The sequence below is a fragment of the Athene cunicularia genome (assembly GCF_003259725.1).
Source record: "Athene cunicularia isolate RWA chromosome 4 unlocalized genomic scaffold, athCun1 chr4_part2, whole genome shotgun sequence".
NCBI classification, from domain to species: Eukaryota; Metazoa; Chordata; class Aves; order Strigiformes; family Strigidae; genus Athene; species Athene cunicularia.
Window position 1 is genome coordinate 7,045,981 of NW_020799099.1, and position 27,629 is coordinate 7,073,609.

The 27,629-nt window shown below is 35.6% G+C and overlaps 1 protein-coding gene across 42 annotated transcripts in view; it reads left to right on the top strand.

The window, feature by feature from the left end:
* Window positions 1-27,629, top strand: part of CAMK2D (calcium/calmodulin dependent protein kinase II delta) — a 161,617-nt gene that overhangs the window by 116,693 nt on the left and 17,295 nt on the right. For 3 of the 42 annotated variants that reach the window (XM_026847789.1, XM_026847791.1, XM_026847792.1), the window contains exons 10-19: window positions 1,275-1,397; window positions 2,426-2,509; window positions 3,240-3,282; window positions 7,114-7,128; window positions 7,356-7,393; window positions 8,927-8,959; window positions 13,184-13,243; window positions 14,881-14,922; window positions 17,479-17,527; window positions 22,424-22,507. In XM_026847789.1, coding sequence (XP_026703590.1) covers window positions 1,275-1,397; window positions 2,426-2,509; window positions 3,240-3,282; window positions 7,114-7,128; window positions 7,356-7,393; window positions 8,927-8,959; window positions 13,184-13,243; window positions 14,881-14,922; window positions 17,479-17,527; window positions 22,424-22,507 — 571 coding nt within the window. The remainder of the gene's footprint in view (window positions 1-1,274; window positions 1,398-2,425; window positions 2,510-3,239; window positions 3,283-7,113; window positions 7,129-7,355; window positions 7,394-8,926; window positions 8,960-13,183; window positions 13,244-14,880; window positions 14,923-17,478; window positions 17,528-22,423; window positions 22,508-27,629) is intronic. The other 39 variants (XM_026847802.1, XM_026847803.1, XM_026847817.1 and 36 more) reach the window with 36 other exon arrangements.

The window sequence follows — 27,629 nt, forward strand, 5'->3', positions numbered from 1 at the left end:
CCTTGTGGTTTATCACTTCAGCCAATTAGTTATTCTAAGTTGTTTCTAAGAATTCTTATACTTCCTAAATATACACCTTGATGCTGTTTTATTGCCTTCTTTTGGAAATAGAGGCTGTTGTAGAGCTTTTCAAAAGGAATAGTTTCATTGACTATCTGTATTACAAGAAAAAGCATTACAATTGTTGGTAAGAATGGATGATTTGGTGACATCTTCAATTTTGCAACACCATCCATTTATATTATATTAAACAAACAGAAGGATGTTGGTCCTCAGATTTAAGTAATTTGTGAATGCTGAAGAGGAAAAGACAGAACCTTGTATTTTTAAAAGCTCTTATTTGAATCTGGTCCTGGATGTTGATTACTGAAAAGGGGGTTGTTATGCTATGTCCTTTTAGTGAAAATAAACTTATGGTCTGTCGAGTCTTCTTCCTCGTGAACAAGTAATCATACAGTGAAAAACAGGGTGACAGTGGGGAATTATGATTTCAACCAAGAGGGCAGGAAATTAGGAAGCACAGAGACTGAACTATGCATCTGATTGTACATACATAGTACACACTTGTGACATGCTGTGCCTAGATAGTACCAAATTCCTGTTATTTAAGAGTAAATATTTTTAATAGTGGAAAACACAAAATCCTCAAGGTGAAGGTCTCTTCACAAAAGCAATTTAAGACATAGGGTTTTTTCATTCCATTTGCATTTTAGCAGACACTTTGAGAATGTGTATAAATATTTTGCTCAGCAGGGAGGTGTTAAATTCATAACTAGTTAGATTTAAACACCGTAACTATACAGTTATGTATATCCTATGTATAGGATTTACACTGAAAGAAAGCAAACAAGGAGTTTGAATAATAATATTTAATAATTTTGACTTTGTATAAACTAGGACTGTATTAAGTGCTCTATGACTACATGCCTCTCGGATGACTGGAATTTGTTATTCTGCCATTGTTATTTTATGTTATAAATTTCAATTGGCATCATGTTATTCTAAATATAGAAATACTGTGCATTTGAACCAAATAAATAAAAGGTCAAAATAGTAAAGAAGAAAAACATTATTTACAAAGCTGGCTAATTCAAACTTTCATAATTGTGGCAAACTGCATTTTTCCCCTTAAAACTGGTTAGCTGTGCTAGCAATTAACATTACAGAAATATTATTAATAAAAATCCTTAGATAAAATCTTGTCAAGATTGTACCAGATAATATACATATACGTTTTGTTTGGTGTTTGTTTTGTTTGTTTGTTTGTTTTTAAGTTTCCCTCACCAGAATGGGATACAGTGACTCCTGAAGCAAAAGACCTTATCAATAAAATGCTTACCATCAACCCAGCAAAACGTATCACAGCATCAGAAGCACTAAAGCATCCATGGATCTGTGTAAGTAATTTCCACAGATTTAAGCAGATAATTTGGCAGACAAATCAGTTTATGGTTTACTTCAGCATATAGTGAAGGTGTTTAGAGGATAATTTTTGTCCTTACTCATATAACTATGTAACTAAGGGAGTGTAAAATCGTAATTATACAGACACAGTCAATACTGTCCTATATCGATGTCTCAGGCTGGGATTAGATTTTTGCAGAAATTAACTCCTTTGCCTTGACTTTGTGGTGCAGAAGTTCACTGCCAAATGAGAGCATTATTTTAAATTCTTGGAGAAAAACATGTACAGGAAGGTAACTTGGAGTTGGATAATGCTTTACATCTTCTTTCCCTATAACCAGTATGATAATAAGTATGAAATGTAAAGACAGGAAATTGAGACTTTTTAAAAGTCAATTTACAGGTAGCAGAGGCTGCCTGTTACTTGGATCAGGGACTACTTTTGATTTCTCAGGACATTCTACACTTTGACTTTGCGGGTAGTCTTGGCTGATACTTTGACAGTCACAGTGAGACATATAGCTGGCTCCCAAATCTATTCATTCCAGTAGGCCGCATTATCTTGCCTTTAAAATTGTGATGCAAATAAAGTTGAGTTACAGGGAAAATGCAGGTACTGCTGAATTTTTCCTGCTGCTGTACCTCGCCTAATATCACTAATGCCAAAGAGAAGTTTCCTTCCCGTTTTAAAACATATTTTCCAAAATCATAATTCAGTATATTACTTTGACTATATTTATACTGCATAACCCAGGTTCTAAGATACTGTGTTTTTCTTAGTGCCTCTTTCTTTCAAGAGGACTTTATGCATGGAAAAGGCTGAATAAAATGAGACTTTGGTTTTGTTCATTGGGAAATTTCCCAGGTGTGTAGAAACCTGCACAAAGGGACAATCAGACAGGGTAGAAATGAAAGGCACAAGTTTTAGACTGTGTGGATTGTAATATGTATGTTGGAGAGTAAAACAAATGCTAGACATATGGCTGGTTGTGTTAAAATTATTCTTTTCTTCTTGTCTTAGCAACGTTCTACTGTTGCCTCTATGATGCACAGACAAGAGACTGTAGATTGCTTGAAGAAATTCAATGCAAGAAGAAAACTAAAGGTAAGAATGAAATCTTCAGCAAGGATGAGCAGTTAATTTTGGAAAGATAAAAGAATGTTGGCTTGTGTTCCACGTGTAAAACAAATGATCCCTAAGCAAATTTTTTCTTGAATATTATGCTTTAATGAACTGTTTGATAGATGATCAGCTTTTGGCATGAGGATCTTAAACTTTTAATGAAAGTGAGTGGAATGTGGCATAGTTTTGTTGGATTCAAAATAATAACAATCATCTTCATTTATACATATTAAAATTATTTTGTTGAAGAAAAGTCCTTAAAGTTATTCTTTTCAATTATCCTTTGTTTTCTCTGGACCAGACAGGAAAACTTTGTGGATGTGAACTTTTCTAATTAGCATATTACAAACAAACTCCTCTTCCTACCTAAAAAATAATCTAAGCACATTAGTAGAATCTGGTTTATATTCAGCTATGTATTTTGCTGGTAGTTACTGTGCCTGTGAGTACTCGTGGTTTGTGCATTACATACTGACAATTGGTAAATAATTGAGATTATCAGGATTGCTGATAGGTGTGTAATTAAGATTAAATTACAGTTTACATGCTCATGGCATCACATATTATAGGTAATGCACAGATAATCCATTCTTTCAGAGTTAATATAGTAATTGATGTAATTTATGCGTGTTTCCCTTTTCGTTGTGTCATGTTCACATTCAGAGATTTATACAAGTGTGATGCTAATTTGAGAAAATGTATGTGTACACAGGGGGCCATTTTGACAACTATGCTGGCTACCAGAAATTTCTCAGGTACGTTCATTGAGCTCCAGATTAATATAATCTTTATGTTTTGATGTTTGTGATGACTAAGATCTAATTAGGATTCATTCGTACAGAAAGATCTTTGTTATTCAGGAGCATCTAAATATGGTATCTCTTAAATTGTTTCCTTTGCAGAACCAAACGAGAGTTTAAGGTATTTGGGCCAAATAGAATCCTCTGTAGATGACAGTTAGTCTAATTTTTCAGTAGCATGTGAGTTCACTTCACTTTTTTTTAGTGTTATCTGTCAGAAGACAGACAGTGTTTTCCTGTCTGTTTTGGTGGGGGAAAAATGAAAATAATGCATATAGTTCCACATGCATAAGTATCACCAAACAACATCTAAAAATTTACTTTTTTTTTACGTACCTGAAATGTCATTCCAGAATTCTGTGGCATCCTGTATTTTAAAAAAACAAAATCAAAACATGTTCATTCTTTATCACCTTGCTAAGGAGTAAGAAAAGCAGTAAAATCAATCCTTCTTTTCTTGTCTTCTAATGCCTAGCTTGATATCACAAGAGATGTTTCCTCTTTATGAAATACTTTTGTAGTGATACCCCTGGAGATTTAGATCTTTATACTAAACATATTTTAACAGCAAAAGCTAAAATAAGCTTGCTGTTAGGAGAGTTAGAATTGTCCTCCATAGTAGTATTGCCAAAATTTTGATACCATGCTGAATTGTTCATTTTGCCATTTGGGATTTCAAGTTAATAGTGAAAAAGAATGCCAAATTTAAAAATCAGTTATTTTACATATCCTCCTATTCTGTGATGTAACTGTTGAAGTGTAGCATAAATCAATGTACATATAAAAACATGATAGTGCTTTGGGCATGTTTTGAATAATAATAATCACTGAATCATCCAAAATAAATTACATAATCATGAATGCAAGAACGACTTGTTCAATTTGCATAGTACTTGAAATATAATTTTGGTGTTAGTTAAGCTCCTATATTTAGTACACACCTGTAACACAGAAGACAACATTTATGTAAATTACATTGGGTTAATGCTTAATGAATTGCCAGTATATGCCAATTCATTTTAAAGGTGGGAATGCTGTAGGCTGTGTATCTTGTAAAAATGAATTATTATTAAATATCAAACAAATACATCATTTCTCATCATTCTTCGTAACTGTCACTGTATATATGTGTAAGGGTCAATTTCAACTTTCATAAACCAAAACAAGCTGCATTTTAAAATGGTATTTTGGCATGAAAAGCAAACAGGGGTTTTTTGGCTTTGTTTTGGATTTTTTTCACCTATCATCTCTGTTTTACACCATAATGACCCATATTTTTCACTGATTACATTTATTTTTTCAAGTTGTTTATTCATTGTATTTCATTGCAAAGCATGCTTTTGAAGGTCATTTGTCCATAACAATGTGGTTATAAAAGTGTTTTATTTTTCTTTCTTCCTTTTATGTGGAATGTATATTTCTTGTGAGGTAAGACCCTCAGCACGTGAAAGGAACATCTTTTTCTCTTCTAAATCAAAATTGCTGTTTGTCCTAAATCACTTTAATTTCTACATGTTGTCACAACACCATTTCTTTTCAGTCTGCTTTCTGGCCTATTAGCGCTGCCTTAGGTTTTATTTATAGCTATTGCTTGTAGTTGCAAGAAATCTTTCATTGTGGGCTTAATTTAGAATATGCTAATTGCTTTGCTACTGCAAATTTTTTAAATACTTGATTTATATGCAGTATCTGTGCTTAAAGAAAGATGCATCAAAATATTATTAAAAATACATTCCAAGCCAAAACTAACAAAGGAAGTTGAATAATGAATATATCCTCTAACATGAAATACTGCATAATAATCCATACTAGGCACATTTTGAAGGACACGCTGCCAATGCCATAAACACAATACTTGCAGTTACTGCTTTTGATGCCCTCATTTTTTACTGGTTTTCATTTAATTGTTTACATATAACATGTAATGTTTGTTAAGCATTAAAGAACTCAGAAGTTTTGTGCACAAATTTAGCAAAAGAAACTAGTTTGCTATGAACAGCAGCCTATAAGAATTAATTTATGTTTTCCCATATTTTTTAATGTCTAACAGTCTAAAACAGACTTCAAAAGCAATGAACTTCTGGGTTTTTTTGGCCTCAGGTTTTAGGAATAGCTCCTCCCCTTTGCTTTCCCTAAGTGAATTTCTGAAGTTAACGGAGTGCCCACAATATTTGTGGTAGTGTAAAATCAAAGGCCGTGTTGCATTTGGTCCTGTTAGCACAGATTGCAACAGGATATATGCTATCTCAAAAATCTATGTAAATAGATTTATTTTCACTATTAATTTACATGTTTCTGTAAATAAATACAGGCAGTGGTCCTGTTGCATAATACAGGAAAATTTATTTTTGTTCATTTTTGTTATAAATCATGGGCCTTGTGAGAGTTTTAATGGCAGTGTTGGCTGCTGTCCATAATTAATAAACTGCATTTGGAGGGCTGATATACTAATGAAATTATAAACATTAACCTGGTTTCATTTTCCAGGGGTTTTTTAAATGTAAACAACATAATAATAGACATTAGTTACTTCTGTATTTCAGTTTCTGAGGTGATCTTACATTTTCTGTACTCTGAAGCAGAGCTAAATGAGCACTTAATGCAGATGTAGCGAGAGAACAAACCCCAAGTACAAAAATTAACTTCAGGTTTAAACCACATACTCAATAACTTTATCTTCAGCTAGTTTAAGCAACCTTGGGCTTGCAAGGTCCAGTACATGTTTTTTGTTTCCTCATTTTAAAGAGAAGGATGCCAGTATTAATGGGAACTCCATGTCAGGACTGTTCCCTTTGATTATGCCAGATTGTTAGCTGCATCATTTCCCTTTCAAAAAGGCTTTCTAGTTCTAAGCAAAACAGTGTATACAGAACAGCACTTTCTTACAACCTAAGCCGTGATACGCTTTCCAATAGGAAGATTGGGTCGTAAGCAACAATAAAAACAAAACACACCAGGCTTGTTTTGTAATTTATTATTTATTCTTCAAGTCTTTGGCAGTGAGTCATGCAGCATTTACGCTTTAGTGAATAGTTCATTTCAATTTGTTAGGTCACCCAGAATGTATTTCTGCTGTAAATGTTTCAGGTTCAGAGCTGCCATGTGCTTGTTTGCACAATAGCTCTCCAAATTTAGTGATTTGGAATGATTTGGCCCTGTTCTTGGTGCCAGTTTGAAGTGTTGGAATTTAAAGCCTAACACATGGATAACATTATGACAAGTGAAATTCTACCCAACAGTCCCCACTGCTTTGAAGAAATTTCGTCAGTGTGCAACAGGATTCAGAAAATAACAATATTAGAAGATGAAACAAAGCCTACCATTTGTTATTATTAACTCCTAGGAAGCACTCCTCCAAAACAGCACTTCGCTAGCAGATTGTTCTTCCTTTCTTATTTGCAACATTCCTCTCCTTTCATGCAAGGTGACTGATGCTGTCACGGTGGGAAAACCCCAAAGAACCATTTCCCAGAGGTGTTTTTTTAAAACCCGGTTTACTTTTCATTAGGTGGAATAGATAGTATTGTACCACACTAAGCTCTTTAGGTACCTTGATGATTTGGTATTGATTACTTTTATGTCAGTTATATTAATAACATCATTAAGATACCAGTGGTCTCTACAAACACCTGGTCAAAGTCCCTGCCATCAGAACAGTAATTTTTTGTAGTCATATCGAACTATCCCCATCAATAATTGTAAACATATTGCTGTTGAAAAAATTATTGTATCCAAAGGTGCTTCTTTTACACTCATCCTGCTTCCATTTCCTCTATGGTGCCCAAGGAGGTCTCTCCTTGTGTAAGTACAGTTATCCTTATAGCTTTAATCAATGGAAAAAGAGACGTATGATAATCTTAAGTATTTGTAGTTACTTAAATATTTTGTTTCCTATACTCAGAGCAAGAAAAGGAGGAAATAAAAGCTGTAAACTTATCAGCAGCTGGGAGGCAATGGGGGTTTTCTGAGCAGCTGGTTGACCTCAGTGGTAATGACCTGACACTGAAATTATTTGTCTCGTTTTACAGCAGCCAAGAGTTTACTGAAAAAGCCGGATGGAGTTAAGGTAGGTTAAACATGTGCTTTAAAATACATTTTATTAGTCGCCACCTATCTGTAGCTTCTGCCAGTTTTTAGAATTGATTATTGTTATTTTGTTCCATTATATAAATCGTTAATAAGTTCTTCTTATTATATATTTGAAGTGATTAAAGTTAGTAGGTGAAACTTAAAAATGAAATAAAAGAACTCTTTGAAAAACAAGCATTTTAATAAGTGAAAGATAGAAAGCTACTGGAGAAAATGCTTTTCTTGCTATTTTAATGAAGGATTATTGTGTGATTAATGACTCAATGTTATTAATTAGGTTATAAATATAAATAATGGTTTGGTGGTGGGCATGTTAGCTTTCTAGGTGTCAGTGTTATCTGCAGCTCTATTGCCTCTGTTTTTCCCCTTGACTGTTCATTAGATTTCATGGAAGACCAAAAGTTTACTGGTAGGCTTGGCTCCACATGAGGTGTATTCTGCCAGATGTACTTGCTATATATGGCAGAACTTGAGGGGTTTACTATCTCAACAAATCAGCTCATCCTGACTAATAGACTTTGCTAAGAAGGGAACATTTTGGCAGCTTTCATACATGATTTAGAGCTCCTATTCTCATGTCACCAGATCCTGCAGGAGGAGAGATGCTTCAAAAGTGAACGTTCTAGATAAATACTTTGAAAAACATCCAGAAAAAAAAAATCACTTAGCAATGAAAAATACTTTATTTCTTTTCTCAGGGGACTCCTGAAGACTAAAATTAATACCTCAAGCTTTCATTATATGATTCAAAAGATATTCTTCTGTGCTCTGTGCATTTACTCAGAAGTATGTCTTTGACCTGAATTTTAATTTTCTATTTAATCTTTTTACTTTAACAAAACATTGTATACTGAAATACCAGATTCATAGTATATTTGTTCCTGTTCTCCCACATAGGCACACTTTTTATATCAAAAAAAATCATGACTAACTTAAAATGAAGTGAGTACACTGTGATTTCAATGCTTCTCACTACCAAGTAGTAAATATCCTAGTTACATGGAGAAGCAAATATTCAGCACTATACGATCATTCCTGTGGAAAACCCTTAACATATTTATTTGTGGAATATATAAATTTTATGTACTCTATCTGACCAACTTTTCCTTTTAAATATCATTCCTCCTACAGGTCTACAATGGTATTTGTTATATCTCAATTTTGATTATAATACTGGAAAACAATTGTTGCCAAAATTTTGCCTAAATTACACTTGTTGGGGTTTGATACTTGATTTTCAACACATTTTATGTGTCTGCTGTGTGCATGGTCATGTGGAGCAAAAGGAGTAAATTTACATCTGGGGAAGTTATTTTTGTCATTTCTGTAATTGAGATACTATATACTCCGTAGCATTTTTCCACCCCTTCCTACAGCTTAAGCTGTCTTTTTCTTAAAAGAAAAAAAAAAAAAAGCCAAAACAGAAATATACTGTACTCCATGCATTGATACTTCAAATCCAACCAGTCACATTTTCTTCTTTTCCTTTCTCTCTGACTGGTCAATTCAGAAAAGGAAGTCCAGTTCGAGTGTTCAGATGATGGTGAGGATCTTTATCGACAGATTTTTTTCCTCCTGTGAAACGTTCACACTTAGAAATCAAACAGTTGCATTTAGTTTTGTTACCACAACGTGAGAAGCTGCAAGACTTTAAAGTACAACCTTGTGAATTTTAAGCCTGCAGTTGCTATATGCCATCCACAGTGAATTGTTCTGCAGTTCTTTCAAGAAAGTTTTTTGTTTTTTTTAACCTGGGGACATATGAAAACAAAAAAGTAGATGTAACATTGGCCAATGAAATTGTCCTTAGTAAATAAAAATAGTAACAAAATAGTAATCTTATAATGGCCTTATATTAATTTTTAAAACCTCATTATTTTAAAAGCTAATCATATTAATATCATAAAAGGTAACACAAAACATGTTGCACAGTGTAATAGTATTGTTTTAGTTGAGCCACTGCGGACCAAGATGCCATGCTAAATGCTCAGGAGTTAAAAAAAAAAAAAAAAAAAAAGTTTCACAGTCTTTCCATACTACGGTTTCACAGCTCACTTCTTGCGCAGCTCAGGGCTTTGCCATAAGATGTCCCAGCTGACACTCAGGCTCAATAACTTTTCTTCCTCCTTGACCTGCTCTACAGTCTTATGTTTACTTGGCCTCTGTGATCCCACACAGTGACTTACTCAATTCCTGGTTTATTACGATTTCGAATCTGACTTTTGAGATGTTCATGATGATCAGCTATGATGTCCCGGCCAGCTTCTGCTGCTGCTGCCAGTAGAGAGAAGGCAAATATCCATCATCCACACCTTTCACTGGAACATACAACTCTCCTTCAGCAATAAAGTTGCTGGTCAGGTCTGAGCAGACCTAGTTATATAGGTAAATAGTTCTTTGGGTGAGCATGGAAATTCAGTGACAGAGGATCAGTGGTAGCAGTGTCCAAATGAGGGTCACCAGCAAGGTACGGGGGGATAATTCTAGTATCCCAAATATGACGTGTGCTTTAACTTTCTGTTATGGAAGTACTGTGTGAAAGATTAAGTCCCAAGATACAGACTTTGTTTCTTAAAATACTTTTTATAATATATTGAAAAAAGGCCAATAATGATTCTACAGCCCAGCTGGTTGGAGTGTTTGTGTGTGTCTGTCCTGCACTACTGTCAGACCTAAGAGAGTGGCTTTTGACAAGCGATGCATTAGTATAAAAGTTTTCCTTCTTCGCAACAAATAAAAGGTCACCACTTAAGCACAACTTTAGAATAACTGTTTCATATGAAACTGGTTTACTTCTTTTGGAATCATTTCCCTTTGCTGTTAAAAATATATGCAAAATACACCATGTGTCTTCATATATTAATAAAAGCACATGTTCTGTAAGAGAGAAAGTATACAGGCTTATTGCTGTTTTCTCTCAAATTTCAAAGGGTTTTACCAACTGTATTTTGAATTACATAATCTCTTTATGCTTTTACTAATGAATGTTGTATTCTCAGTCTCTTACTAAGAAGTTTTGAATCTATTTCCTGCAGTTTTCAGCAGTAGCTGTAATAGATATTGTTTATTTTTATAGGACTTTCACCAAGGGAGTATGGACACAAGCCTGCTCTCCTTACTGAGGCAAAATTGGAATTGAAATTTGATTAACCTGTTTTCGTTATATATTCAACAGCAGCATTTGTTTGGCTTGTGGCTTTACTTTTTGTATTACGCTACTACTGAATAGGACTGTATGAAATCTGGTGAAATCTTCAGTTCTTTCCGCATGTTTTTGCTTTATGTCTATCTGTCTTTTGTTAGGGCCTTTTCATTTGTAGTGTCTTGATGACTACACTGTCATAAAAATACAAACTTGTAGTTATACAACTTGATATATGATTTTTCTCTTGTTTTGGAAGATTTAGTATGCCATCAAGCAGCATTGTGTGTGTTCTCACTGTTCTACTATCCTCCTGTAGAACTTTCATTTGCTGAAGTGGATGGGTTTTTTTAGAAGGTTTTTCCTGAGTAAGGAGTTCAGGTTTTGCCCATCTCACAATCCCATAAATAACGAAGCAGGCCAGTTGATATATAAAATACTTGCTAATACTTATGTCTCCCCATGAATGACTTTATGAAGAAAGGTTTTTATTCTCTCTCTGTCTTGAGTTCAGACACCCCTGCAACTTATGGCTATAATTGTGAATAGATAAATGAAATTTATTTGATGATAACTAGGCCAGGTTGAGGCATAAATCAAGTACTTAGGACTCAATAATGACTCATATTTTCTCTTAATAACAATTTCTGTAGAAAGACCATTGTTAAAAAACTGTTTCTCATTCTCCTGTGATAGAACACTGTGAACTTTGATTTTAAATCAAAGAAAATTATTTTTATTCTCTATGGGAGAATGGTTCCTATCACAAATATTACTAAATAACATTTAGTGTTGAAATAATGTTCCCTGACATTAACTAACAAGGCTGCTTTATATTCTTCAAAACCAGCTAAATATAGGTTAAAATAAGGAAATTTGCAGTCTTTAATTAATTAATGCAAATCCAGATGACATTTTCATAATCTAGACATATTCTGTGTAAAATTCAGTTCAGCTGCAGGCTTAACTCCTGCAATCAACAAGTCAGCTGCCCCACCTGTACTGAAGTAAAATAATCATCAAAAACTGCTTAGGACAGGGAGTTCAGTGAATTCCCTCAGTGGCACTAACTTCTGAAGGCTCAACTTTAGCAAAGCCTTTGACACAGACAGAACTTAAATGTTAGCCTGCGCTGAAAAGCTGAACACTTCATCTGACATTACAGAGTCATTTGGAAGTTTAAATCAGAAGTCAGAAATACACAGCTCAGTTTAGTTCACTATTCTAGGACTTTGTCTTTATGCCTTTTCATACATGTTACTTAACATATCACCATTTTCTAATTGATTTAGAAAGACTTTAGAAGAAAAAATACCATAGTTTGCCCCCAAGACGGCTAGAGTTTGTTTCTTTAAATGAAGAAGTTCATTACTTTTTTACAAAAATCCCTTAACAAAAAAAATTTTGACTCCTTTGCTTTGCACATTTGTTAAGTACTGTGTCTAGAAATTCAGTAGAACTATTTTTTTTTGGATCAAAGTCTTTCCAGACAATATGTATCTATACACCCAGTTCTGCATGCCGCTTTGGACTGCTCTTGTTAAAATCAGACATGACCAAAATGTACGTAATATTTTTTTCTTAATTATTGTTAAAGAAAAAAATTACATATTTCAAACTAGTTTTACAATACTTTAATCTTGCTTCTTAGTGCATGTAAAAAGTGGCTCGGTACATTATTTTTAGTATTTCTGTTCTTTTCATACCACGGTATTTATGAAAGCTGGATCTTAAAAATGGATTTAAAGAATCAAATACCTTTTAAATTATTGCTAAACAGTTAAATTTGAATTAAAATTTTGTATGAACAAAAGCCAAAAGTCTTGTAAAGGTGTTGTACTGTACTAAACCTAAGAATTAACACAATGACCTACGTGTAATGTTAAGCAGATATATGCTGTTCTGTGGAGTAAAACTATCGATACTATAGTGTGAAACCTTACACTTCCAGGTTATAGTACCAAAATTGAAAGGCTAATACACAGTTACTGCAGGATTTATGAGACTGCAAAAAATCCCAGCTGCCAATTATTTTTGTCTAAAATAACACCAAAAAAGCTAAAAGGGCACCAGTCTCTTTCTAGCATCAGTTGTGTTTACTCAGATCTGTTCCCAGAAGCCAGAAGAATAAATCTATAGATTTCTGGAGAGCTACGGATAATCAAATATTATTTATGGTAGTGATACATAATTAGAAATAAAGAACAATTGGGTGCAGTTATTTAATACTGTGGCATGTCAAGAAATTGCAATGGCTATTTAGAACTTCCTTCAAACCCATATTAATTCTATATTCTTCTTATATATGATTAGCTGCTACTTAAAGGCGCTCTGTTCTTTTAAGTGTTACAGCTGAAGTCATCTATACCTTATATAGTCCTTTCGTATAGTGCATCTGAAAACCCGCAGCTAGCATGTTTGGAGGAGTTGCAGCTAGCTATTGGATCTGTTGTTAGTGTTGTTTCCAGTTCATAAGTTCATCTTTCTGTGATTCTTTATTTCCATATCTGTATCTATATATAGATACCTATATCTGTATATAGAAGTTCTGTACAGAGAGATATAGATACGGTGCCTACCGTGAGTTCTAAGGCCTGTCTGTTTTTATTTTCTGCATACCTACAGATAAACAACAAAACGAACGTGGTAACCAGCCCCAAGGAAAATATTCCTACCCCAGCGCTGGTATACCTGGAATCTTCCTTCTCATGCTGTCTTGAAGTTTTGACTGTCTTCTGTTTGTTCTTCTTTCTTTTTTGCTTTTTCATGCATTTACTGTTTGCTTTCTAAAAACAGGTTTTTTGAAAAAACTTTTTGTTTGAATTATACTTTTTTTGTTTTGTTTTGTTTTGTGAGGAAGTCCATTAGAGCGTGTTTATTAATAGAAAATATTACATGGAAGCTGGATGCGGTAGAGTCATAGCATTTGTAACTGTAGTTGAAGTTTTTGCATGCTGTGCCAGAAAGTGAGTAGAATGTGCTTTATGTTGCTCTTAGCTCTTTGCCTGATGACTGTTTCCATCTTTTTAATGCTAACCTTTTGCACAAAAAAGAAAGAAAAAAAAAAGAAAAAAGAAAAAAAAAAAGCAAGCTATTATTTTCTCTGCTTTGTCTTAGTAGAAGTATTGCTATTGCTATCAAGGAGAGCTAACAGGATTATTGCTAGGCTTTACCATAAAATAGACCTTATTCAGATTTTCATTCCATATTTCCTAAAACTCAGCAGGACTTTGCAAGTCTTCACTGGGATCAAGAGGCATCTAGTGCTAAACATTTTTGCTTGCTTCTCTTACATTTAAATCTGCAGGAGAAATTACTCATTAGTAAGCTCTGTTAGGAACATGTTACTAATTGGAGTGCTCTTCACAAATGTTTCTATTGCAGTCTTGCTTTTATTAGTAGCTCCTCTTTCTTAAGCATACATCTATCACAGGACTCACAAATATGAATGCCAGTGCCTAAGTACCTAATTTTGTGAGATATTGTTTCCCGTGTGCCTGTGTATATAGCTTTGAAAATGTGGATAATTCACACACAATGGGAGAGATTTTTCTTCTTGAATTTTTTTGTGTAACTGGCACTGGAGCATACATCGCTAAGTAATTTCTAAGGACAGGTTAACAGGTTTCATGCATGAGTATATGGCAGTCTGTTCCCAGACATAGCCATGCACAATAGTCCGTGCTGAAAGTATGCCGTATCACTGCCATTTCAAAGATTATTTAACCTTTTTTAAGAGAAAAGAATTTGGGGAAATTGCACTTTAAAATGACACAGAGATACCTCTCACTTACTTTTATGCTGCTCTGCCAGGGCGGCAATTGTTAGTAATCTATGTCTTCCAAACCATGCTGGTATTTAGAGGTAGTTAACTTATACTTAATCCTTATTGATTCATCTGTATTTTTATTTGATCACTTAATACTAATACAAGCAAAACATGCTTAAAGAGAAGAGGTGATTTCTGGCTTTTCTGTCTGCCCTGGCTCGGACAGTGAAACGTGCAAAGCATTTAGTATGCCCTTGTGAAAAAGAGAGCCTCTGCAGGTCTCCAGAGCTTCAAAGCCCTGTATACATTGGTCGTGAATAAGGTCTCTCTCTGCATGCTGCTGCATTAGGTGAGACGGTCTTTTTTGCTGGCTTGCTGTTGAGGAAATCTGTATTCGAGACATCCAGTTTCACCCTCTGGCAATAGTTAACATTTGTTTTGGCTCTTGTCAGTGTTGAGCATTTGTGAGCTGGCTCTTCTTGCACTCCCTCACACTAATGAGAATGTATTTACCAATGGGAACTATTTTTCTCTTTATTTTGTTCTCGCTCAGGAGCCCCAAACTACAGTAATCCACAACCCTGATGGAAATAAGGTATTCGGAAAGAATCAACTCCATCTTGCTTTTCCACACCACACATTTCATCCACTATTCCACAACAAAGTAGGGCCATTCCAGGAATTTATCAAAGAAAATCTCATTCCCGCATTTGTTACACCTGGTGTCTCTCGAGCCTCTTTTCATCTGTGTTCACCTGCTTCATGTGTCCTGCTGATTGCTGAGCCTCCAAAGCTCATGGGGGAGTCGGTAGCAATTGGCTGAGTTCAGCACCCTGTGCAGCCAGGCTCGGGGAGTGTGGTGTCTCTCTCGTTTCAGCCAAAAATGCTGCAGTCTAAGTAAAAACAAAGAATGCTGTTCTCAGAGTGTGGTGAGATTATACTGATGAGTTTTATGTGTAGTTGTCACCTTAGATAAAGATGTCATTTCAGTTTATCCCATCTGCTGTTTCTCAGCATGCTTATACACCATGTTGTGATGTGTCTTTCGCACAGGACTTTGGTTTTCTTCCATAACATCAGTGGGCAGTTTCAAAAAAATTTTAACATTTCAAGTCACAAAGAGGTCTTTTAATTTTTATACATTTTCTTCATGGTCTTTTCTTTTTCTTGTGTATTGTGATGTTTGCATTTGGCAACTAATTCCTAAACTGTGTTTTGTTTTGTTTTTTTCATGCATGGACTTGAAAAGGGCCAGGAAACATCATTTACATATAACACATGTTCCTAGGTTTCCTGGAAAGAATTTACGCTTCAACAAAAGTTTCATTGTTTACAGTGTAGATATAAAGAATTGACATTTCCTTTATCTAGTCTTAACTACTTGTGGTTATTTCACATGAGAAGGATTGAATCTGAGGGAATAAATAATGCATGCAGACATTTCTCAAGCATGAAAATACTGATGGTCTGTATTGTGCTTGTGTATCCCATTCCTTTATGTACCTTGCATCTGTCAAACATAGAGCTTTTATTTTCATGTTACTACTTTTTCAGCTCCTCAATTTTAAACTCATAGGCAACAAACAGCCTGTGTTTGAACACTAGTTTAATCTTTATCACTGAAGTCCACTAAAGATCAGAAAACCCAGATAAAATATTGGCATGACTACATCTACTTGACTTTATTATGTAATCATAGCAATTAAGATACTCAGTGTCCCAAAAGGTCACAGCAAACAAGCAAACTACTTAATGTGGAGAGTTACTCCTAAATTTGTCTGAAAGACTGATTGTTGTAGTATGGCAACTGGAGTGGATGCTTCAGTATTACAGGCTACATCTGCCATGTGAGCTTGTGCATGGTGTTTACAACTTGTATTTGTTGGGGGGGTGGGGGTGGGGTGTTTACTCATAAGTACTTTATCTAATATTTTAAGTGATAGAGCATGATATGTCAGTTCAGTGTTGAGTGAAACGTCTAATGCCAGCCAGTTCAGGAAAAGCATGGTGACTTGTTCAGTTTCGCTTGTGTGTGAATTAATTCATGTAGTTTTATTTATGGATGCACATATGTTTTGTTTTCTTAAGGTTTGAGTAATGCATTAACTATTTTGAATATTCCTTCAGCTCAGCCTTGTGAGGACACAGTAAATAAAGGGCACTGTCAAATTTACCTTTTATTATTTCATTGCAAAATCCTTTTAAGAGATAAATACAATACCAGTCCTATGTTTTGTCTCAAATAAAAATAGACCAGTTAATCCTTTTTTTTTTATCGAGCTATGAATTAAAATATATATATATATTGATTTTACTTTTCAAGAAAGTATACACATTTAAAAAAAAAAAAGTTTAAAAACTTCTGTGTACCTATTAGACTTGACAGTGCCCTGTTTAATTTGTCTGTAATATTTCATGTTTCTGGTAATTCATAAAGGTCTGAGATACAGTATCCTTGCCTTTTTAACAGTGTGGTGGCTTAAGTATAAACTGTCTGATAGATCAGTCATTCTTCTACATGACAGGTTGTTTGAAGAGTACTACTACAAAGATACCTTGGTTTGTCAAAGTCATGATTGTATATTTATCAATTCTGTCTCCTTCAAAAAAAATTTTATGACAAAAATAGAATTAAAATGACAGAAACTGATCCAATATCCTTAAAATCACTGGGAGACATTGTTTTAATACACATTGCATAAGTCATGTGAACAGAAAAACAGTTGTAAATTGTAGCACGCAGAAGTCTGCATATTTAAAAGTTGGCATGGAATGACTTATTTTTCACAGTTGATATAGTCACTAAGCTTAAAATGGCAAGCTCTCCTACTTGGCTGAGGTCATTCATATAACATTTCAGATGGACTTTGTGCAGTTGGACCTTAAAGAAAAAAGTTTCCTTTACATTCCTGTGAAGTAAAGGCATTAATGGCAGGAAATGTATTTATGTTCCCTATTGTAGACAATAGCAGTGTTTGACATCAGTTTCAGGTGGAAATGTCTTAATCAGTGTGTGACCATTTGTTTGTGAATTACATCCCACCCTGCTTCAAGGCTTTGCATGATATTTGTAACTAACTGTAATTTTCAAAGGCACACAAATAAGGCTTGGCTTGTTTTATACATTCTACTTGTATTTACTTCTCAACAGGAATCAACAGAGAGTTCCAATACAACCATTGAAGATGAGGATGTGAAAGGTATGATTTTAAGCTTGAAACATTTGGAGAAGCAATAACATGAGTTGTGTGAATGTATTTCATTAGGTCATTAAACACAGAAACTTATAATGAGTCTTAAGAGATAATACTTGTTTAAAATAAATTACTTTTATGCTCTTCTCTGTAACTTCTGACGTGTTTCAGACTTACCTTTGAATTTTCATTTCCCAAAACACCATTTGCCATGATGTTTTGGAATGCAGAATATAAAGTTACCGTTTATTAACTAAGATAGTAGTTCCAGAAATAATAGTAGTAGATTAAAAATGTGTAAGTCAGTGCTTTGTAACTTCTACTTAGTTTATGTATTTTTAGCATGCATTTGTGTTTTGGGTTTGCTTTTTTTTCCCCCCAATATCACCATTTTAATTTTTATTCTGTTCAGATGCCAGTGTTTTTTCAAGTTTCTCTTTTGTTGTGTCCATACACTTACTTTAATCTTCTTTTCTTCTCTAAAAAACTAAAATTGATTTTTTAAACAAAATTAGTTCTGTAACTTCACAGATATCATTTTTGTTTCTGTTTTTGCCCTCTAAATATTATACTGTGATGTTACTCATAATTACTTTAATAACGTTGTGTTTTAAAACAAAGGGTTTAAAAAAAGAGTATTAGGTTTGTGTATCTTTCCTTCACAAAAAGGGTTGTTTTTCAGCCTCAAAGAACAATGTTATACATACAGGGGAAACACAAGCCAGATATGATGGCAAAGATAAAATGTGGAGAATGGAAAAGAGACTTCTTAAGTGAACCATCAGAATAAGGAGTTTGCTTTATGTTGGAAGTACTATAATGCCTAAGTCACTGCTAAAAGCAAGTATTAGCAAAGCTGTACTCCTAAAACAGACTTGAATCTATTGAAGAGCTTCCTTTTCCTCTGAAGAGCATGGAATTGTTTTAGAATCTAGAAGGGAATCAAACATAAAGTAGTTAGAATTGTATCAAAAATATCTAGTGCTTAGTTTCTGACTGGTAGAACAGGTGTTATGCATGTTTGACAAACCAGTATTGCCAGAGTAATGAACTGATAGTGTAAGCATGAAAGCACAGTCTGCTGGTAGCGGCTGTCCAAGGAGCACAGTGTTGAAAAAGCAGATTTTACATCATACTGCGTATGAGATTCATTGGGTATTTACCTCATGGCAGCTTAGCTCAGGCTTGCACAGGAGAGCAGAGCAAGCCTGTGGCAGAGCCCAGCATCTTGTTTCTGCTGCCGCTCTTACACTGCTTCTGGAGAGGCTGAGATGCTCAGCTGCTGTACAGGCTAATATCTGCAGAGTCTGCTGCACTGCAATAATTTTCTCTACTTCTGCATAGTTGGTGTTCCCTCGGTGGAGAGAAGACTTTTTATCCACTGCTAGTAGCAATGCAGCTATAAATTGCGACTTACAGTACTATATGAGCTGCAGTTAGCTCTAATGAAGTCACTGATGTTGGCGCTTTGTTCTCAAAGTTTCGGTGAATCATTTCACCTCTACTTGAACAAAGCCTTGGGTGGTTAACAGCCAGTACCTGCTCACTTTAAATAACAACATAGTGATAGCTGTTTGAGTTAATGCCAAGTAATGGCTTGGAGAACAATTACAGGTATCTGCAGCTGATACAGAGGAAAATACAGTGTAATTTACCTTTATTCATAACACTTTGTGTTACTTCCTTTAAACTATTATGTGTAGTTTAGCAACTAACCTCATTAAATGGATAATTTAATTATAGGGCCTCTGGATGATGATTTAACATGATATTATAACAGTAGGATTTTTATAAAATTCTGTCTGAAGCTTAGCACACAGAATTATATCTCAGGAACACAATTCTAAGAAAAACAACAATGAAAATGTTTTCCCTAATTCTTTTAGATGATTCTGTAGTATCACAGTTAAGAGCAGATTGCATGGCCATGATGTACTTTATTCCCAAAACAGAAAAGAGAATCTTATGGTAATTACAGGTCTGAGGCAAGGTGCTGTTTGTGTCCTTCTCTTTGCCATAGCTTAGTGACAGAGGTAGAATGTTTAGCAGATGAAGTTTTCTGTTATTTGTAGATTCCTGACCCTTTGCTACATAATAGTGATACAAAGGACATAAAGTGGATAAGCTAGTGAGATGAGCTGAGGCTGTACTCCAGAGAGGGTGTTGCATTGTGTGGTTTTGGAAGACTGCAGAAGGAGGAGCTGAAAGATGTCAACTGCACTTCCAGAAGAGGAGGCAGAACAGTGTCCTATTGCTCTTCACCTGCTTTGGTGGGAAGGTGGGATTCTTTCTCCCCACTGAGAATGACAGTTTGAACTGGTAACCTCTGGGATGATCACGATAACCACATACACCAATGCAGCTGCTTCAGCATCAGGTCTAACACATGGAGGTGCCACCATCCTGTTCACCAGACACCGAGGTGCACATTTTATTCCAGTGTATAGGGATATCTTTTTCTGTTTATTTAAAAACCAAATATAATCCCCCTGTTATTAATTGCTTGCAACCTTGCTTGGTTTTCACTTTTTAGTATTCCTCTCACACTTCAGAGTCTTTACACTGGAGGCTGCTTTTCAGATTGTTTTATTATAAATTAAAGCTAACAGTACTCTGAGTGTCTAATTTCTAGAATGATTCAGGGAATAGGCAATCCTGCAACCCTGACATCTATTATAAACTCAAGCTTCGTGCTTTAGCAAGGCACTTAGGAAGGATATTTTCCCCCCCTACACCAAACTTGACATCTGGGTATAGATTTTCTAGGACAACAGTGAGGAAGCTGTTCTCTTGTCAGGAACAGCAATTGGCTGCAGATGGAGATAAGATACTGATAGGAACGAATGGATTTCAGAGGTAGCAGAGAGAATTCTCTGGGATTACTGACTGTCTGGGTCCTTATGCATATGCTTAGGGTGATGCATGTTTCCCACCTTAGGTGACAAAGGACCTTAAAAATCTTTTTGCTTTTCTTCGCAGCATGGAGCACAACATGGGAAGAGGTTCTCTCCTTCCTGCAAAGAGAAGGGAAATGGGGATGCCACTCTGTAACTGAAAAGTAGTATTAGCATATGTTTTATAGTATTGCAGTGTTTCCCACACCTTGCAGAGAACAACCCTTCTTTGCAAAGGCATGCAATCTATGCACTTTAGTCCCCCTCCTAGTATTCTAACACCATGCATAGATTGCACAAACAAGTACAAGGTTCCTTCCTTTGTACAGACTACCAGCCCACACATATTTAAAACATTCATCTCTGCATCAAGTGGTTTTCTTACTTTTTATTATTTGACCCTTTAAAGTTGTGTGGATCATGTAAACCTGTGTGGGGTAGAGTATCTCCAGCACAGTTGTGTTTTTATGTGCCCTGTGGGAGTGTGCGTGCATATGCATGTCTGTAAAAAATATTACAGATGTTACAATTCATTAAGAAATCTAGCAATTAAAAAAAAGAAGTCTTCAATCAGCTATCTTAGAATCTGTTCTTAAAGACACATTTTACCTCATATCTATCGGGGAATGCATACAGCATTCTCCTCTCATATCAGGTATTTTCAGTTTTTAACTTAAGACAGTAAAATCAGGCTTACTTTTCATTTGTTATTTATTGAAAATCTTACTGTCTGTAACTTTGTCTTGTTCATGTATGCATTTACATCTTTTAAGATGAACATTTATTTTACTAGAAACGGTGCTTGGTAAATAATAATTTTATTAATTCAAGGAGAAAGCTAATTCTAGAATTTGAGTTTGAAATTACTTGAAGCTGTAGTTCAGGTTCCTATCTAACATAAATTTTTGACATTAACCATTGATCATGGGCTTATTTGCATGACAGTGATCCCTCCTAAATATAAGGACAAGAGTGGAGAGAAAGAACATACTGAAAACTGCACTGTAGGCAATGCCCTCTCCTGGGATTGCTTGTGAGATTTCTCCTTCCTTTAGTGATGAGACTGGAACTCATTGGGAGCCTCTCTTTGATACGAGATTGGTTTTTTTTTTTTCAGTAATGCTGTAGAATAACATAATAATTTTTGGCCAGCAATGCACACAGGCTTTTATAAAGTTGAGTTGTTAAATTTATCATGGTTGGGAAATATAGATTTCTCATAGTATTTCTTTGCCCCTGGATATGAATTAATGAAAGCATGAGTAAGAATGATGATTCACAATGGGGAAAAATTGCTGAGTTTTAGGGCATTAACAGATTAGGTAAATTCTGGCTAATCTGTGCTACTTAATACATCTGTAAGGTATATCGCTTCAAAACATTAACAATTCAGGAGGCATGTATTTTCATATATTGTGCTAATTTATTTCATTTTATACCTGGTGGTTTTATTTTATTTAACAGTAGAAAGAAACCAATTTAAACTAATCTGTTTGGAACATACTTTTCTGAAAAAAACTCTTCAAATTTCTAAAAACACTTTTTTTAAGGCTCTTTCAAAGCCCTGTGTATCTCAGTACTGGAAAAGAGGGATAAATCTGCGCTGGCATCTGAACAGAGTCATTTATGGCTACGACCTTTACAGCTGTTCTTGGGCACCCACACTGCCTCCCAAAAGTACGTCATTAACATTGTTTGTGTGCTCAAAGATTTTTTTTTAAGTTCTTGTTGCTTGTCATTAAATTACCATTATTTTTCTTTTGGCCTTCTCTTTTTCTTCCTTCACATCTACTTGACCCTCATGCAGCTCTCACAAAGGAGGGTGACATGGAGAGGTTATGTTCCACCCACCACTCTTCCTCTTCCATTGCTTCTTCATCTCACTGGTCACCACCCTTGTCGTGCCCCAGCGGCCGCTCCTGCTGCCAGTGCCTGCTGAGGATTCTGATCACACTCTACCTCTTCATCTTTGTTTGTTCATATGTTGTGTTTCTTTCCATCAATTCAGCGGGCAAGTCCATGAAAAATGCAAACTCAGAGATTCATTCGCTTGAGTCTGAGCTGTCCCACTCCACTCCTTCCTCTGTACTGTGTAAGTTGAGAGACTCATCTGTTCAGATGATCTCTTTTGTCTCTCCTTCTCTTCCCTCCCCATCATCTGACAGTAGCACAAAAAAGGTCAGTACTGTGATCAATCTGATCTAGGAATGACCTTTTCTCAGGGTTTACAAAAGTATGGAGTATATTTTTTTTAGGTATTTTTTGGCCAGGCTTTATTAATTGTAAAAATATTACCATCAGTTTTAACAGCAGTATAAATAGGTAAGTGTTTCAGAAAGCTGTATCTTGCAGAGGTAATCTTTGCACTAGTTTTCAACTTAGAGATAGGTTTCACTCTCACCTCTTGCTTGGATTCTGGATAGGGGATCTCCAGATTAATTACCTGTTATGTTTGTGTATGTCATCAAGTTACTTTATTTGGCATCACCATTGATAAACCAACCTTAAATCTGCAGTGACAGCTGCTAGCTTGCAGCACTGATTCATGACAACCAAAAAGTTTCATACTTTGCTTAGTAGGATATCTGTGATGATTAGTGATCAATTAACTCTAAAAACCATCTTTAGAGTGAGGATACTATTTCTGAGCATTTTAAATATGGAAGGAAAAAGGCATTGTGCTAGTAGCTTGTATACTTGTATAAAAGGCCTGGGTATATGCACTTCTTGTTTATAAATTAACTCAGAAATTCTTTAGAGTGGAGGGACCTTGTGAGTTGAAATAGGAAATCACTTCTGAGAAATATAGGTTCTGATCCTGCATCCTGTGTGTGTTAGGGTGGTTACACTCGTACTAAGAATGGGCATTTGCACTGGTAAGGGTGAGATCCAGATGGGCCCTTGGAAACATGAGCTGTGTGCAATTGCCCTGAACTTTATTTTAAATTTGAGTGGAATTTTTGGTAGGTGCAACTAATGCAGATGAGCGAGGAATCGGTCCCTGAGATGATGGGCTGTCTCTGGTCATGACTGTTGACACGTAATGTTGAAAGACTGGCTTCATTCCAAGGGAGGAACAGGATAGTATATGTCAATATATAGATGACAATACATTATACTAGAACTACAAATACCAACAGCATGAACTGCACAAAACCTTAAAGAAGAGAGGAATTAATAGGAAAGACATGGACCTGTGTAACATTCAAAGCTAACACATCAGTAACACATGTCATAAGGCTTTTATTCCAGACACATTATATATCCCCAGAAAATTTATTAGGTACCCAGTGTTTTCAGATTTGAATGACAGCAGCTTCACATTTCCAGCTTCATTGGTTAGTTAATAGTGCTGAGACCGCACTAGATGTTCGTTACTAATTTTATTACAAAGTTGAGAAACAGAGGTACCTCAGGTAATACCACTATCTTGAAAAAAAAGTAGATTTAGTTTCCATGAAAGACCCTGGTGCAGACGTGGCATAGTATGTACATACAGTGACATTTTAAGTACGTACGTACAGTGACATTTTAAGGAAGTGAATGATCTCATATTTATTTTGTTCATTCTGTGACTTCAGAAACAAGCACACTTCTTTGCCACTTTGTTTCACAAAATAAACTCAAAAATGCCATTAAAATGTGCAGGTAGAATTCAGTTTAAGAAATGCAACAACAATCAAATTAAACAACCATCTGCTATGAGGCAAGAAAATTATTGCATGAAACTATTCTGGTAAAGCTACTTGGTGGAGACATGATGCTACTACTACATCTGATAGTTAGTCTACCAATTCAGTTTTGTTTAAATGATTTACAGATGTACTGTGTCTGGCTGAGCTGGAATTGGTTTCCCCTACAGCAGCCCTCACGGTGCTGTGTTTTATGCTGGGAGCGGGCAGGGTGTTGGTAGCACCCTGGGGTTGTGGCTACTGCTGAGCAGTGCTTACACAGCACCAAGGCTCTTTCTGATATTTCCCCCAGTGGGACGGGGTGGGCAAGATCTTGGGAGGGGACACAGCCAGGACAGCTGACCCGAACCGACCAAAGGGATATCCCATACCACATGACATCTGCTCAGTATAAAGCTGGGAGAAAGGAGGAAGGGGGTGGGGTCACCCTTGGTCCTCCGAGGCAACCAGAAGTGTTTGGGAGCCCTGCGTCCTGAGAAGGCCTGACATTGCCTGTCCATGGGAAGTAGAGAATAAATCTGTTTTCTTTCTGCTCCCTCATGTGGAACTTTGCTTTGCTTACATTAAAACTGCTTTTGTTTTACCCACAAGGGTTGGGGTTTTTTTCCTAACTTATTTTCTTTCCCCTCTTTGCCCTGTTGAGAAAGAAGGGGGGAGAGAGGGAAGTTAATGAGCGACTTGGTGGGTATCTGGTGGTTTGACCTTGGCTAAATGCCACAACAGAGCAGAAATTTATAATTTTCCAAAACACTAGTAGGCAGAACAGCAGAAGTTAAGCCAATGTTTGAAAGTGTACCAGACTTGCTTGTATTTTTTTATTCTGATGCTTCAAAATAACTTCATCCCAATAATGGAAATATTTAATTTCATTAAATAACTAAGTTTAGTGACCAAAGAAACTATAAAGTCCCTGTAACCGCACCTGTCCTCAACTTAGTTTTAAAAATGTGCAATTCTGGTGTAATATGATTTTAGAAATGCCCATGATGTGCTGTGTTTTCCGTAGCTGTACATTTAATAGGAATCAGCAGTCACATGGCCTGAGAAAATTCAGAAAACCAAAAGTAGTTAATTGTCTATCAAGAATAGGATTAATTCAGGTACAGGTAAAAAGAACTTAAATGCTGAGAGGACATTAGGAACATGATGGGCTGTTTAGGATAAAAACTGCTGGTATGGCTGATGGAAGATGTGTTTGTGCTAACATCCTTTTGAAGTGATTTGTTGCGATAGTTCTAATGATCTGTTTTAGAATTGTGATACATATTGTAGAGGTCTCTGCACTGTTACTGTAAAGAGTGTGTTGGAGTTGTGTACATTTGGCAAACTTGCATTCACCAGAGAGAAGGTAACTGCTACAAACAGCTATAGTAATCAATAGTTTTCATTAGCAGTGAGCAGTGTTTAAAAATCAGTGAAAGTTAATACTGCTGAGACTTTTTTGGTAAACTACATGGAAGTTACTGGGCTTGCTGGCAACGATAAAGGCTCAAGTGATTATGATTTTTAAATTACATCACAGGAGAATTCAAGTCAGTGTTTTTGAAAAGCAAATTTGAGAATTTAGAAGAAAAAAATTATACAGTGAAGTCAGACTACAAATTTTAGGATGGGAGGTGGTGGTCAGAGGCACTTGCAGTTTCATTATGTCAAAAGTGTCTGGGACATGAGAAGGGCTTCAAAGATTAGCTGGATGAATACCGATACCTGACAGCTATTTCATGACAGCACAGTGGTAAGAAGGTGGGAACCAAAATAGTCTACAGTGTTAGCTCAGTGTAGTGTGAAACTGAATTCACTGTGTGTTGTTAAGTAGCAATTATAATTATCAGTATATATTATAATAATAAATAAGAAAAATACTGGTTTCTTAGCTGGTTAACTTGATAGGTGACATAGGAAAAAGATGATGTAAATGTAGCGTGTTGAGAAAAGACTAGTTGAGGAAGGATTATCACAAAGTTAAAGTAAGTTCTGGAGAATAAAACATCTCCATTCCAGCCCTAAGTGCTTAAGGTATTGAAAAATAGATTTTCAAAGGTAACACAGTTTTCCTATGAGTAAAATAGGCAAATGCCACATTTCTTAGAATTATTGTTTGGGGATTATTATTATTATTATTATCATCATCATCTCTAACACATCTCATTGCTTTTTAAAGCTTATTTAAAAGGAAAGAGATACAGAATTGAGGGTTATTGATTTTTCCATTGTAAAACACTAGTGGACAACAATAAGATTTCTTTGAATTGATGGACTGATTAGGTAGGAGCGCAGTTTAAATGAAAATGTGCACAACAGGAAAGCTTGTTAATGTCTCAGTTATCAAGAGTTTAAACATAATTTCTTGAGACAGCAGCCAGATTCCATGATTAATGTAACACGTTGAGAAACCATAATGCAGTATCTTGTAAGTGCAATGACCATAATACAGATTTGTTCTGATTGTAGTTGATTTGTCATTAAAAAATAAACATTTGCCAACATTTGCCACACAGTAATTACTATTTGTACTAATATACTATTTGTATGGTAGCTCCAAAGAGATAGCAACTTTAGAAATAATTTCATATAAATAAAAATAAACTATGTAGGACATATGACAAGTTGCTTATATCACATTATGATACAGGCTTAAATAGGAGATGCATTTATTTTGTTTGATCTTTTTTGTCAGTATAGGGGAGAAAAGTGCCAGGATAATTTTTCAGTTATTTGCCTACATATCTACTGAATTAATTATTTTTTTTCATTAGGCAAGTAATAGGCTTACAGGTTTTCAGAAAGGTGAAAGACATTTGATAGCCAAAAAAAAATTCTGCAAACCATCCATCCATATCATAATTTGATGAATCAGAGTGAATCTTTGAAATCAGCAGGCACTAGGAAGAGATGTCTTAGGTCATATCAGAGTTTAAGGATAAGCACTGGGATGACAGATAAGCTCTGATCTTACATAAACTAAATTTTTATAAACTTTCTGAATGAGAAGTCCACTGGAGCATGCCTTGTCATGGGAGGGTCCAAGTATTTTTTTATGTAGATCTGAGATTCAATCAGTCATTTATTCATGCAGCACCTTCTTTTATTTTCTTCACAGAACTTGCCTTCTTGGAATACTTGTGGAATAAATTGTAAGAGAAATTATCACAGAGAATTTTCAAATATTGATGTGAAGAAAATTAATTGAAAAACACTTTGTTACTTTTGTTGTATTCCTCTGCTTCTGGAATAGCAGTCCATGCTGTAAAGTTAAATGACTGTGAGGTCACACCTCAATTCCTGTGTTCAGTTTTGGGCCCCTCACTACAAAAATGACATTGAATGACTCGAGTGTGTCCAGAGAAGGGCAACGGAGCTGGTGCAGGGTCTGGAGCACAGGTCGTACGGGGAGCGGCTGAGGGAACTGGGGGTGTTTAGTCTGGAGAAGAGGAGGCTGAGGGGAGACCTCATTGCCCTCTACAGCTACCTGAAAGGAGGGTGCAGAGAGCTGGGGATGAGCCTCTTTAACCAAGTAATAAG